The following is a 15125-nucleotide window of genomic DNA, read 5'->3' on the forward strand; positions in this document are numbered from 1 at the left end:
CTAGCTGGGCTTTTGCCTTTCTCATTTCCTCTCTGCACGACCTAACGAGATCCCTGTACTCTTCTTGAGTCGCCTGCCCCTTCTTCCACAACCGGTAAACCCCCTTTTTTTCCTGAGTCCCAGCAAAAGCTCCCCGTTCAGCCAGGCCGGTCGTCTTCCCCGCCTGTTCTTCTTATGGCGTACAGGGACAGCCTGCTCCTGCACCATTAAGACTTCCTTCTTGAAGATCGTCCAGCCTTCCTGGACCCCTTTGCCCTTCAGGACTGTCTCCCAAGGGACTCTCTCAACCAGCGTCCTGAACTGTCATGAGGTCCTGTCTGAGAGCTGATGCACCTTTCAGAAGGGCTGCAAAAAGCTGCACTCGGAGCTTGCTGACACACAGGGAATTTCAGTGGGGTGGGTATTCCCATCTCATTCTCAAAAACTCTCTCCAGTGTGCTCAGGAGCAGCTTTGCTAAGAGAGCAGAGGTAGGGATCTCCCACCTGGTGGGTGGCTGCAGCTTCAGAGTCCTCTTTGCTTCAGTTGTGAAACTTGGTTCTGCTCTTTGGCCAGGAGGATATTGCAATAGCAATGCTATCTTTGCTTTATGCTACTCTAAAAAGTAATATGAGATGCACTCTAAAGGCTAAAAATAATTGAAGAATACAGTACGCTAGTTCTGATGTTGAAAGATTAGATCAAACCTTTTTTTTCCCTTAGAATGGGGTTAAGCTGTTTGCTTATTTTCTGTGTCTGATTGTAAAGTCTTTGTGGAAAAACAAGATCATGAGGGTGTGGTGGATTCCTACTCCTTTCAAAATCTTAATTGAAAAATGTTGAAAATTAGTACTGGGAGGTAGTTTTTAGTTACTCTCTGCCTAAAACTGATTGCCACAGAAAAAGAAATCAGCAATTCTAGCTAGATCTTTTTAATTCAAGGTCATGGTTTTAACTTTTACTGACATTGGTTTTTAAGCAGAAAAGCCAAATCAGCTATAAAAGAAGGCTTCCTTAGGAGGGTATATAATACTGTCATTCTCTATTCATGTATGCCCCCCCCCCAAAAAAAACCAACCCCAAACCAAACAAACCAAACGTTGTTGGAGTGCCATTGTTTTATATACTCCATGCAGTTAGGCTTGTGTTGTTTTTCTGGTTCTCCTGGCTGGAAGGAATTATGTCTTAGTCAAAAGATTTGGTGGACCACAGGCCTGTGATGCTCTTTGGTTACTCCTTCTGTATCCTCTTCTATACCATATAAATTGGGGAAACTTTTCTTAGGCTGTAGGCTGATGGCCATGTGTTCCCTGATGATGCATATATTGTTCTAAATGGTTTAAAACCATGGGGATGTGCTAAAATTTATGGCTGCACTGCTGCTTGGTGGTCTACCACCCACATTATGTTGCCAGTGACACTGAAAGATTATTTTTAAAATTTTTTTAATCTTACTCTGTAGGAGATACCAATCAGTTGTCTGGCACATGTTCAAGTTCTGGAATCAATTTTAAATTTGTAAAGTTTTGATAGCTTGGGTGAGAGCTCTTTTTTTTTTTCCTTTTTATGCTAGTTGAATGCCTTCCCGGCATTCTGCTGTTTTTAAAATTGAAATGAGATATGACTGTAGAAAGCCCTGAAAATGTTTACAATTAAAATGTTAATTGCATGCCTAGTAATTTAAGCTGTTCTTTCATTGAATCCAGTAGCTGACATATGATTGCATAGGAGCATCTTCCTAAGAACTCGACAGTACTGCTGAATACAAAGCCTTAAGAGGAGAATTAATTTAACTACTTGATAATGTGGATATTTCAGAAGCAAGGGACTAAATAAGCTGCAATAATGGAAAGACGTTTACATCTGACAATACAGCTATGCAAGGCTAGCCACATCTACCATGGCTTCAGCCTCTACGCTCCTTGGCCATGCGGGGCTGCCCTTCTGTGGTGCCCCTCTGCCTGGGCTCCCTGGGGGTGGCGGGTAGCAGCTGGATGGAGGCGGGCTAGCCTGGCAGCAACGCACAGAAAAGGCAGTCTGCTCCCTTCGGCGTGCCCCTGCTCTGTGTGTGGCTGCTGGGTGTTTCCCAAGGGAAAGTGAAATTCTGTAAGAATGAGATTTGGTGGGTTTGCTCATGCTGTTAAGCAATGCCTGAACTTGGCATGGATGGATGATCTTTTCCTATATTCTCACTTTAAGAAGTTCCATTGAGGTTCTTTTTTGTTGTTTTTTGGGGGTTGGGTTTTTTGTTTGGTTGGTTTGGTTTTTTACAATTTAATGATTTTGGAGTTAACCTGGTAACTTCTAGTCCAGCAGTAGGGGAATATTAGATGTTATCATGGACTTTAAGGTAATAGAGCTCAAACCTGTTGCTTTATGTTGATGGCGACTGCTGTGTAATTGTAGGCATGCAGTTCTGAGTCTTTGACGTGCTCTCTAAAAACAAAAGATCTAGATTATTAACACTTACTTCAAATTAGTCTTGGCTAATGACCTATTCTTGAGATATATAGATCTTTTTGTATGATAAGGATTTTATTTTTGATTAACTTCAAATGAATGCAGTTAGTTTTACTACTGAACCACTCCGGAAGGCATGGAGTTTAGATCCAAATTTTTGACTTCCTAACAGGCGCACAGTATCAAGTTGGCATTTGGGTACCTTCTCTGAGGTGTTGCCAGTTTTATATAGTATTGTTCACCATACCCGCATGGGTAGTGTTTCCTGACTTCTTTTTTTGTTGCTGTTGTTCTTGGTTTTGCTCAGATTGGTTTCTTACAATAAATTCTGCATCTTGGTTAAGACTGGCCCAGTGTTTCTTTTCCTAATTAGAATGGGCTTATTCATAGAGGAAAGGCGAGATTAAAAAAACAAAAAGAGGAGGAGTTGTGCTACAGAAGCAAATATGCAGCATTATGTTCTTAATTTTTAATATTTATTATTTAATGTAAGTGATGCTCGGAACATTGCCAAAATCGCTCCCGCAGCAATACTTTCCAGTTGATTGGTGTGAGTAACATGCAGGTCTGTTCTTAACCTTGTGAAGGTCTTCCAAAGGCTCGGGGTATTTTCAGAAATTTGATGTAAAGTTTTATTTTCCTCACTTGATGTGTCTCAAGAACTGTAAAATCCTTAGTATGGCTTTAGTCTCTGCCAAATGTGAGCTTTGTGTATTGTTATAGGGTGTTATTTCTAGCCTCCTTTCATTTCTAGATATTACACTGTAATTAGGATGAGGATTTTAGGTTTTTTGGTTCACCAAAGCTTTGGTAATTCTGGGATCAGAGGCTGGGAGCTGCTCTTCTGACAGCTGTGATAGTCTGAGAGTTAGTTCTCCCAGCTACTTGGCAGAAAGCAAAGTTTGTTAGTCCCTTGTTAGCAGACAAGAGGGTGAGTGAGCGGAGGAATGTTGGGCATGTGGGAATCGGGTATTCCGGACAAGAGAAATCAGCGTACTTTGGGGTTGATGGGGTTAAATTGGACTTTGTCAAGCTTTAAGAGATCTTGGTGCTTAAAATAAATTCAAGCAGGCTGGCTTGTGCTTACCAACATGCTCAAACAAATTTGATTTTTTTTTTTAATTTTATTTTTTTATTTGGCTAAGCTTGCTTTGAAACAGCAGTGGCACGCAGAGTCCTGGGGTGGCTGGGGCTGGAAGGCACCTCTGGAGGTCATGCATAAGCAGGGCTGGCTTTGAGGTTCAGTCGGGTCATGAAATATGTGGATATCCTGCTCATAGCACCTGGAGGAGAAGAGTCTAGCAAGAAGAGGGGTTGCAGTTTTTCCCTTCCCAGGTCTTCCTCTGCCTTTTAGAGGGGGTCTGTATTTCCTCAGTTTGTCCTGCCTTTCACTGGCTCCGCATGCTCAAGGCACACTGTCCTCGCTCCTTGTGGGAAGGTGCATGCTGGAGACAGGTCTGTCCATCGCAGTTGGGTGGAGATGCTGTCGGTGGAGCGTGGGGCTGCAGTACATGAGCAGCACCCCTCTTGTCTGGGGGATGCCTGCAAATTGAGATGGATGCTCAGTAGGCTTCTGTAAGCAAAGGTTGGCTAGCGCTCTGACTGCCTGCAAAATACTCAGCCTTGTCTACTTTAAGACAGGAAAAACAGCAGCAGAACAGTGGTGCCCAGTTGTGGCACGGTAAGTGATTGTGGTACCCTGTAATATTCCTCCAAAAATACTGATGAAACAGGGGATTGTGGGCATCGAGTCAGCCATCTTGTTGCAAAATGTTACACAGAGCATTATGGATTATTCCAAATAGTTACTTAGGATTCTGGTTAGATTTAAAAGTTAAATTAGTATTCTCCCGGTTGTCGAGATTGACAAGAACAGTGTTAAAAATGGGAAGAAATGGGTGTTAACGGGCATGCCGGGACCAGGCTGCAAATGCACTTTTATCTCTGCGGGGAGCCAGCTGGGTCTGGCTGGACTCGTGGATTCAGCTCATCGACAGCTCTGGTGGTGGCAGCTGGTGTTGGGAGAGCCTGTGGGATGCGTCTCCACCCTCCTCTCCTTCTGGGAACCTCTCACTGGGTCATCTGTGATGCCTTTGTATGCAGTCAAGTAGTTGCTTTGGGATATTATAGCTTTCGTGTTGCACAAAACCATTTTTACAGCATTCAGACCGTGGACTGGCCTTGGAAGTAGTATAGATAGTTTTCAGAGGAACTATCTGCTGTATCTCCATTGACATGGACAATCTATACCACATAGGCCCGCTATCGTTAGCTGGCAAGCTGAAAGCTGGCTAGACTTCGTGTGCATTGTATTTCTGTGCATGTTGGAAAACATAATATGCATGTGCTTATGAAGAGCAAGAGTTTTTTGTGAAATGACTAACTTTTCTTATAGGACCAAAGACCACAATGCTTCGTCTAGCTGTAAAGTTTTTCCCTCCAGACCCGGGTCAGTTGCAAGAGGAATATACTAGGTAAAGTATTTTTTGAAGTATTTGATTTGCATTACCTACTGAAACAAAAGGAAGGTAAGAGTAGGAGGACATTGCATCTGTTTCGAAACAAAACTTACATTGAAGATGAGCGAAAGAATGCTTTTCATTGGTGTCACAGTTTTAGCACACACAGTTTTGGCAATGAATGTTATTGGAAAAAATATTTTTCAAAACAGAAAACACTGCAGGTTAAGGCTTGCCAAACATCACAGTGTCAAAAGAGGCAGGGTATAGAGGAAATACTCATATTTATAAACAGTACCTGTATAAAATAATCAGTACATATTTTAATAAATGATTTGTCATTTAAACTTCCAAAGCCCACACTTTAAGTATTCTACAACTAGCAAACATGTTTTACTGTTTTTGTCTATTTCTGGAGTATTTATTGTGGAATTCTGGTCTGTGCTTAGAGCTCTAGGTATTTCATAATGCTGTTAATGATATGTACACTTTATTGTGAGTGTCTTGAAGAAACCAAGATAGCTTAGCCATATATGCAGATAACAGAGCATACTTTATAGAAGTCTTTAATACATACTTACAGTACTTTAAAATTAAAAAAAACCCCTCCACATTCAAAATGTATACCTTTTATTATCTTTTTGCTTCAAGAATGTGATACATAATGTTTTAAAATTAATTCTTCTTTAAAAAAATAAATTACTGTTCTCTTTCAGGGTGTAATTCAGTAAAGAATATTGATCAGTCTGTCAGTTCAAAGGTTTACAGTAATGAGTTGTTGCCTATTTACTGGAGTCCTTATTGCGCCTTCTTTCAAATAAAAAGCAAAGCACAAAAGACTTGCCAGGATTACATTCATAAAAATATATTAAAGTTAGGTTACTAAATCAGTCCTTATCAGCACACTTTCAAGGCTGCCACATTTTTCTTCTAGGCTTGTATGTTTTGCAGGCAGTTTATTACTTATACAAAACTGTTAAACAGAAATCTATTCCTCTTTAGCAACTGATTTGGGAAATACTTTAGTTAAATGAGTATAGCGTTATAAGAGAAGGAAATTTAATTTCTTACTGTCTTTGTAGGCTGCTAACATTATAGTCCTGGAAAATACAACCACTGGGTAAATTAATTGAGTGCTAGCAGAAACGCTTGTTATTTTTCCTAGCAAGATATTGGAATCAGTGATGTTCTCCCATCCTTGTTCTAATAGATAAAAGCACTTGAAGTGTTCATTAAGTTTCTTTCCAGCTAAAAATTACAGCTGCTGTATTACTTCACAAATCAAACTTGTTAAAAGCATGGTTTTCCTTCTGCTTCCTTGTTCCTGCATGCTCATTTATGCTGATAAATTGCACTGGATTAGTCACGGGTTGTTTGGTTTGATTTGACTGTCCTTGGTAGCAACACTTCTGTGTTATCTTGTTTTTGGAGAGAGGAATAATTGGGAGATGCTGGTTTTATAAAATACTGCTCAGTCGTTTTACTGTTCTTTCACATGTCAAGGTGGTACTTGTAACTCCAGTACTTGTAACTCTCTCTCAGGTACCTGTTTGCATTACAAATCAAGAGAGACTTGGCAGAGGAACGACTGACCTGCAGCGACAATACGGCCGCTCTTCTGGTCTCTCATCTTCTGCAATGTGAGTATCTCAACTGTGGTGACATCGGGTGATGTTGCCATTGCTAACCCCAGTTAAATAGCGTACAGAAGCTTTTAGTAACTAAAAGCATTTTCCGTCTCATGGTAGTCCCTTCTGTACATGCAGTAAACCCATTGATTTTGAACACTGGGATTATCACCAGGGCTAGCTGTGGTGAGGAGCAGCTCGTACTTATGTACGAGATAACTTTGGCTTCGTGGAGACTGTATGAAACCAAAGCCTTTGCATGTTGTCTGTTTTCCCTGACTCTGCAAACTGGGTCACTAGTACTCCTCATCTTCCAGACAGCTGCTCCCGTCTGCCTCTGTGCTTCCTTGGCTTCATTTCTCAATTCCCCTGTGGCTGGGGGGAAATAAGTGTATAGAGTCTGGGCTGAAATAAAGCTAGAAATGTACCAGAACAAGTTCAACAGTAGGGTTGTCAGCAGCTTTCCTCCTTGCTGGGAGTGCAAATGGAAATGGGAAGCAATTGACTTGGAAGCTCTCCATGTTGCTGCTTGCTCAGTCTGTAAGCGCCTAAAGAACTAAAAAAGTGGCCTTTAAGATGAGCAGGTTGAAAAACTTGAATGGGTTCAGACACCAAATCAGTTCAAGCAGCAGCCAAATGATATAGTGTTTACAAATCTGTAACCTGAGCTGCAGAAATGGGTTTTTGTGCCTCCTTGGTGGCTTGAAACAAAAGCTGTTAAATGATACCTCTTCACATGTGCACTGCTAAATAGTTATTAGTTATATAATTCTGCACTCTAATATAATAATACAATTATAATATTAGTTATGGTGATTTTATTGGAAGAGCAAATCTATCTTGTGTGTGTGCCATCAGTGAGTGACACAATTAAAATTTGCTCATGATTTTCCAGTGTAAGTTCTGCACTCCACAGTGCGGTGTGGAGCTGGTGAGCAAATCTCAGGGTCTGGTCTTGCTTAGCTTGCTTCTGCCCTACTGGAAAATTAGAAATGAGAAAGAATATGATTATTTTTAACATAATTATTTTACGAAAGTGCCTTTCAATTTTTTTTTCTTGTTGTTTCATATGCTGGCTTGATTTTAAACAGGATATTGCTGTGTTCTTTTTAAGAACAGCTGCCTTGGATGAGATTATTAGTTCACTTAGTCCACTCTCCTTTCGTTGATGGTAGTTGATAGCAGATGCTATGGGGAAAGCCCTCAGAAATGGAGCAAGCATATGGTGATACTTCCTTTGCTGCATCCATCCAGTAATCTTTGTATGTGGCCTTTCTAAGTCAAAGATTGACTCTGCATCTCTTTGTTTAATTGCCTTTGATGAACTTCGCTTCGATGCATTTGTCTAACTTTTGAATTTGCTTATATTTTTGGCATCCTTCCATGAAAATGAGCTTCACAGCTTAGTTTTTGGGAGGTTTGTAGGGTAACATATCCTTTTGTCTTTTTAAAACTTTTGCATTTTAAATTAATATTGTAACTTCATATTTTATTATCAGAAAAAGTAAATAACTTTTTAAAAATTTATTTATTCAACTTGTAATTTTTATATATGTCTGCAGTATGTTCTGCCTTGCCTCATTTCTTTTCCAAGCCCAAGACTTCTGGTCTTTTCATGTCTTATCGGATGGAAGCTGTTCCACACTTTTGATTCATGCTTTTTTCTTCTGTAAATCTCTTCCTAAATCTACAGCGTCATTTCTGAAAGGCATGAATATGTGAAGGGGAGACCAAAACTCAAGATGTAGGTGCTGTGGGGATTTATAGTCAACACCACTTTCTCTTTTTGCTATGTATTTATTTTTGGACAATTCCTAAAATCTAGTTTGCCCTCTTCCCAAGTAGGCTTGTCCTTAACTATTTCACATATATTTAGAAAATTAAATTGAAATATGCTGGTTTGGTATGAGGTATCTGTAAGGAAGAAATGTTTAGACCACCTCACAGATGTTCGACAAGTCTCACATCTTTCACCGTAAAGACGTCTAAATTTTCCAAATGATGTTCAAATACTGCTATAATCCCCAGGAAGTCTGCTTGGGATAAATGTGTGTGTTTTGTAAAATGAAGCTGGATACAAAGTGTAATGCACAAATGTGAAGCACTTAAAGGAAAATACATTCTGGCTCTTGGGGTCTCTGTAATTCCTTACCAAGTATTTTCTGTCATTGTTTCTTTTCCATCGTTTGTTCTTACTCTAACATTTTTTTGTTTTCTGTAATAGCCGAAATAGGGGATTTTGATGAATCAGAGGATCGAGAACACCTTAAAACAAACCAGTATTTGCCAAACCAGGAAAGAATTGAAGGAAAGATTCTGGAGTTCCACAGGAAGCATGTGTGAGTGAGGATTAATGTATACCCCTAATGTATACTCCTGGGGAGCAGATGGACTCGTTTGGTGGAGGTCGAACACGCTGCACAATAGGATGACATTAAGATTGTATAAGTTAAACACCATTTACATCTAACAAGAAAAGTTGGATGTAGCAATAGTTACATAGTTAGGACAGAGTTGTTGGGCAGTAGTTTTTCTCAAGTGATTTTTCAGTGTACCTTTAATAACATAACCAAAGGAAGCTATCATGAGCTTGTAATAATGATTTTAGGCAAAATCATTCTTCAGAATTTCCAGTCCACAGAGTTTAAGTTCAGCTTGCTGTCAAATGCATAGGTCTTGCTTTTGTCTAAATAATTAGAAATCAATTGAATTGTACTCATTCTGTACTCATTAAGGATGAAGGGAGTGGGGGAGAAATAACTTTGATCAGAATTTATGCAATACCTTAACTTACAGCTGGAGTATTTTTGAAATAAGTAAAGTTTATTAGGGACGAAGAAACTATATATCACAACTACAAAATTAATTCCGACACACAGTCAGGAACTGCAGAAACAAATGCTTTATTATTTGAAATGCCCACTTCTCCCACTGTGCACGTTCAGTGTACAGTAAGGTCATGTGTTTTACGATCTAATCTGGCTGGTCTTAAAATGTGAAGGTCTACTCGGTGTGTGCAGTGTAAAATATTTTGATAAGACGAAGGATTTGGAGCAGACAGTCGACATGGTGCTCGTGAAAGAGAAGTCAATGTACAGGGTGGCTCTGTTGTGACCAAAATACTACTTGGAAGATCAGGTTTTGCATTGCGCAATCTGTATTTGCCACAGCTTCGTTCTTTTACGCTTTTAAGCAATGTTAATATCGCTGAGAATTTTCAGACTATTACCTGCCATAATGGTCCTAACCTCGCTTGTGCAGTTCTCAGGTTAAATCAAGAGAAGGCGTTTGTTAAAATGGTGACAGAGGTTTGATTTCACCCGATAGGTCTTTCTTTTCTGTAATTTTTGAGACTTTGCGTATTAGGATTTAGCAATTTGAAGTGCATTAATTATTTGTGAATATCCACACCACAGTTCATTGTGCATGGTTACGTGTTATAATCCAAATACTGTATTAGAAATTTAAATTTTCCTTTTGCTCTGTGTGGGTAAACTTGGGGATTATTGCCGACTGAATTTCTTTTAAGACAGAACAAGGAGGTTTTTCAGGGCAGCATCTGTGTTTAAGGCTAAGACATATCCTGTGTTATTAGAAAATCAGTTCCTGACAATTTCAATAATTAACTATTTGCTTTTTATCATGACTCATTTTCAGTTGTACTGAAATTATTGGTACTGATTAAATTTAATCTTTGTCGATTCTTGATGAAGTCAGGTGTTTGTTACTTTTTTTTCTGCTTTTGAACCTTTGAGGTGCACGTGGAGATGATGAAGGAACAAACTAAATGTTGTTCTGCAGTAATTTTGAAGTAAATTAAAATGTATGCTAGAATTCTTCACCTTGGGAGAAGGTAGCTGAGGGAGGGAAACCATTAATTGCACAGAAATATTTCATTATTTTTCTTATGTCTTAAGAAAAGTGCTGAAACAATAAGGCAGTAACTTCAAAGCAAATTAAAAGAAAAGGAGGAACATCCTTTTCATACAACTCGTAATGACATTGTGAAACTTACTGCTGCAAGATGCTGTGGAGTCTAAAGCTACAAATGGCTTCATGAAAAGGTTTGATGACATCATGCAGTATAGGCTGATGGCTTTCACATTTGAGATGAAATGTGTGATTTTGTAGTTCTGGGATAAGTACATCCAGACCATGCACAGAACAGCCCTTTGTTAATACGTGCCTGGATCCGATTGAGTTGCTTCTGCTTGTGGGGAATTTTCTTGGTGTACTTTTCTTGATGGAAAGGTCGTGACTGTCTTCTGAGTGAGTCAGGGACTGGTAATTTTATTAATTAGGTTTGAGCTTTTTTAAAACAAGTTACTTCTAATAATTCTTTACAGTAAGGAAAGTTTGTATTTTTGCCTGTCAGGAAGAAGTCAGAGGAAGGTTAGCAGGAAAAGATTCCTTGCTTCGCAAGTGTACTTTTCATTAGTTTAATGAGAATTGCATCTAATACAGCCATATTATTAAAATGATTGCAAATCTTATTTTAAAGCAATGTTTTAGAAGTTACATTCAAACCATGATAAGATTAAAAGCTGAGGCCTGTGGTTAGAAAAGGTTACAATCAAACGTTAGTGATTCCTGAGTACCTTGGATGCATGTTTTAATCCCCCCTGCGCCTTTGGAAAAAATTGTGTTGAAGAGATGTAATTTTGGAAGCACTGCAATCCTAAAAATAGCTGTGACTTCCTTACACGTCTCTTCTCTCTTCCCTTGCCCAGGGAGTATTGGCCACCCTTTTCCATTTTTAGTAGGAGTTGTGAAGGTCCCATGTTTTCTCAGAGTTTAGACACATTTTTCCTCATTTCTGTTCCAAGGAGCAAGCGGGAGTATGGATCTTGGGCGTTCATCTCCTCCCTGGTGATGCATAGTGCAGTTAAACAGACAAAATGCTGCTCTCTCTCATCATCCTTGTGCATCATATTTTTATTTTTGCGTTTTATTTTCATTTTTTATTCCCTTCAGTTGACCTTATTATTCCCCCACTTACCTTTAGCAGACTGGTTTTTTCTTCCACTGATGATTGCTTTTGACAGAGACTTCTCGTATAAACAGAGCCTCCAGGAAAAGAAACCCGTTTCTGGCAGGATGGCTTATCTCCAGATCGCTACTGCATCATCTTCTTTCTGCCTCGGTTTTCTTTCTTTGCAGCCCTTGCTTTGCCTTGAACACACTTACTCATACGCCAGTTTACAGGGGGTTTCTGTGTCATATCAACCCGGGAGCATCGATTTGGCTTTCTCGGGCTGGAGTTGCAGCAGGACGCCTTCCAGCGCCGTGTGTGAGTTGGGGGAGCAGGAGGGTGCTTATGCCTTTGCAGAGGGTGCTCAGTCTCTTTGGATGATGCTATGGAGTGTCTCTTCACATTAGAAAGTTGTGGTTTGATTATTATTTTTTCTTTAATTGCTTCACCGTAGCTATTAGAAGTGGTAGAAGAACACAAAGCTGAATAAAGCAGATCTGTGTATCCAATCCATTCTGTATCAAAAGAAGAGAAAATATATTGAGAATGTTGTATTCAGAAAGATGGGAATTGAAAGCTTATCTTCTATTAAATATCCTTTAAATTTTTTCTTTCACTTTTACAAATACTTTTTTACTTACAAAAATATAGAAATATGGTTTTTATATTTAACTTTGCAAATGTAGTAACAGTAAATAGGATGAGTTATGTTTTTGGTATAGCATATTACTTAGTTGCTTCAGCAAGAGCCTGAATTAACTTTACTTATTTTATTTCTATAGTTTATTAAAAAGAAAAAGTTTATATTTTGAAGGTGGTGTATCAGTGGTGGTGCAGTTAAATACTGGCACCCCACACACTCAAAATGCAATGTTTACTGCCTTCCTGCAAGTAGCATGAGTAGAATATTTGCTGCAGAGTAAGTGTAGTCCAGAATTAAACATAACATAGTTTGCTTGTGTTCAGATGGCTGTGGTTTTTTGTGTGTACATACATAAATCAGGAAAGAAATAGAAGATTTAATAGATTTATGTTTACATTTACTGTTATCCCTCATGTCCTTTTACAACTTGTTAGCTTAGCTGCCCATGATTTAAATTCTTTAAATTGTTTGTAAATTAGAAAAACTATCACTTTAGGTTGCTACATAGTCTAAACAATTTCTACACATGCAATGTTTTGACACTTCATCTTTAAAATTCTATATTAATCACTGGTTTTAAATGCTGTGTAAATCACCTAACATTTAACAGCATTTATTTTGAATCTATCGCCCTGATTGCGATGTGAATATTGTAACACACTCCCAATAGTTGTCTAGATGTAAGGAACCTTTACACTAAAACCTATTGCATTGACGGCAGTTTTTGCTGGAAGATGCTTGTAATAGATAGTCTGTTGTCCATTGACCTGGGGAAGATTAAGTAGATTTATCTGCTTAATGGATGAACAAAATTAGACCAGATTGTTTTCAGGCTGGCCTGTGCAGCTTAGTCTGCAGCAAACATCTGAGGGTAATTACTCTGAAACTGCTTCTCATTTGTAACCGTTTGTGGTGCCGTGTGAGCTGCCTGGCATCACTCCCGGCTTTCCCCACTCAAGGCTCTTCTTCCTTCTTTGGTAGGTACAGGCAGGTTGTGTGCATGAGAACATTCTTAAAATTACTATTTTTTTTTTAATCTTTCTGAGATGCGCTGTGCTTTGGATCATATCTAATGGAATGTAAAATAACTGTCTGGTTTTGCATCAGTTATATTGGACTGTTCACAAAGAATTTTTAGTACTATATAGCTCCAATTTTGCCATTTTATCCTAATTTTCATTTCCCTTCCCTTCCAACCCTGCTTCCCAACCTCCGGCAACCTTAGCATCCTCTTTAAAAGACAAAGCACCACTTTCATTCTTAATGTCACTCTGTTCAGGAGAATTATAGCAGGAATTAGTGTGGGTGGGAGTTACACACAGTGCTCTTAGAGTGTAACTTGGGAAGCTGTAGCCAAAATTAATATTTATGATCTACCTTTTTTGTCTTGTATGTGTTTAATAAACAGGAACCATGGTACTTCAGCTATTTTGGCACAGTTAAGGAATCTGTGGAAGAAATGCTAGTAACGCTTAAAGCCAGTATAAAACCACTTATTCCAGCATTATTCATTTCAGTAAGGGGAAGAGAAATCTGCTTTACCAGTTTAAGCTCTTAGACATAACTAGTACGTGTGGTGGTTAACACTGGTAGAAATGCAACTACAAGACTCTCTATGTAGTTTGGCATTTCTTTTTCCATTTGAAATCAGATTTTTCTTCCTGTGTTTGTTCTTTACAATCCCTTTACACATACACAGTCATATAATACTGACGTTTGGATAAGGTTGGAATATGGACTGAACTAGTAAAGTTAGGAACTTCACTGAATCCCTGCTTTTTCCAGTTGGCAAAAAAAAAACTTTTGGATTTCCTGTCATAGTGTTTTAGATTTTTATTTTTTCCCCTCCAGAATGAATAAGGCAATAGAAAACCATTGAAAACCTATCGTCAAATGTATGTGCGTTCAGGCTTACTTTCTCAGTGCATTTTTGTGTGTGTGTGTTTTAGTCTAAGGAGCATTTTACTAAGAATCAAAGAAGCATTGTTTCTTCTAACAACTTCCATTTTTAAAATGTTAGCGTACTAAATAAGTTTCATAATAACACTCTGAATTTTAGAGACAGTTCCTACATGCAGTTCATATCATCATCCCTGTTTCTGATAAATTCAAATGTAATAATCATTCACTTTAATATTCTCAATTTATATTTAAAAGAAATCTATATGGAGCAAAAAAGTTGTTTAATCTAAAACATGACTATAGGTAGGTAGAAGGGAGGTATTTTTAGAGAGCATGCCTAGAAAGGCAAGTTAGGGTAGCAGGAGAATTTATTTAGTACCAATGTTGTGGTTAGCACTACATAGTACAAGAAAACAGAGCTTGCTACAAACAGCTATTTTAATGAAATGAAATACAGATTTATGGAAGGAAGACCATTTCTTGGAAAACAGGATTTTTAAAATTTGTCTTTGACTGCGTGTGGGAATCTAATCTGGTTTCAGCACTAGTTGGTGTAAATAGAATAATAATCAATTTTTATCTCCTGTGTCTTCCTTGTACCATTACATTTATCCTAGTGAACTTGCACATTGCAGGAACAAATCAATCAATGCACTAGATCGTAGGTGGCTCGTGCAGCACTTGCTTGGAAGTAATGTAATATTTATTATTTCTAATAATTTTCAGTGGGGATGCAGGGGTCACATTGTACAGCTGTGGCTGAAGCAGCCTCACCAGTCCTAGTGCCTCGGCAGGTCCTGTGCTGCTTGTGTTTCTGTGCAGTTAGCACAGGAGAAGGGTCTCCTGCCTTAGCTAGTCCTCCTGGACCCTATTTATGCCTAAAATTGGCCAGTAGTGTTGTCTTGCATTATGTTTTTAGTTCAGAGACTACCTGAGTCGGGTGACAGGCTCATGTTTGTCATAAGGATGTTTTTACTTTGCAGCGTAACTGGGGCACGTTCAATAGCAAGAATTACTGCATTTCCACGGCAGCATTTGTTTGTTCTTGGAATATCCTAAACGCTCCGTCAGGACCCCTGAACTG

The 15125-nt window shown here is 38.8% G+C and overlaps 1 protein-coding gene across 1 annotated transcript in view; it reads left to right on the forward strand.

Annotated features, from left to right (window-relative positions):
• FARP2 (FERM, RhoGEF and pleckstrin domain protein 2) overlaps positions 1-15125 on the forward strand; it is an 80486-nt gene that overhangs the window by 22156 nt on the left and 43205 nt on the right. The window contains 3 exon segments of the mRNA XM_009323186.1: positions 4833-4911; positions 6439-6536; positions 8749-8863. Coding sequence (XP_009321461.1) covers positions 4833-4911; positions 6439-6536; positions 8749-8863 — 292 coding nt within the window.

The sequence above is a fragment of the Pygoscelis adeliae genome, unplaced genomic scaffold (genome assembly GCF_000699105.1).
Source record: "Pygoscelis adeliae isolate BGI_AS28 unplaced genomic scaffold, ASM69910v1 Scaffold544, whole genome shotgun sequence".
Lineage (NCBI taxonomy): Eukaryota > Metazoa > Chordata > Aves > Sphenisciformes > Spheniscidae > Pygoscelis > Pygoscelis adeliae.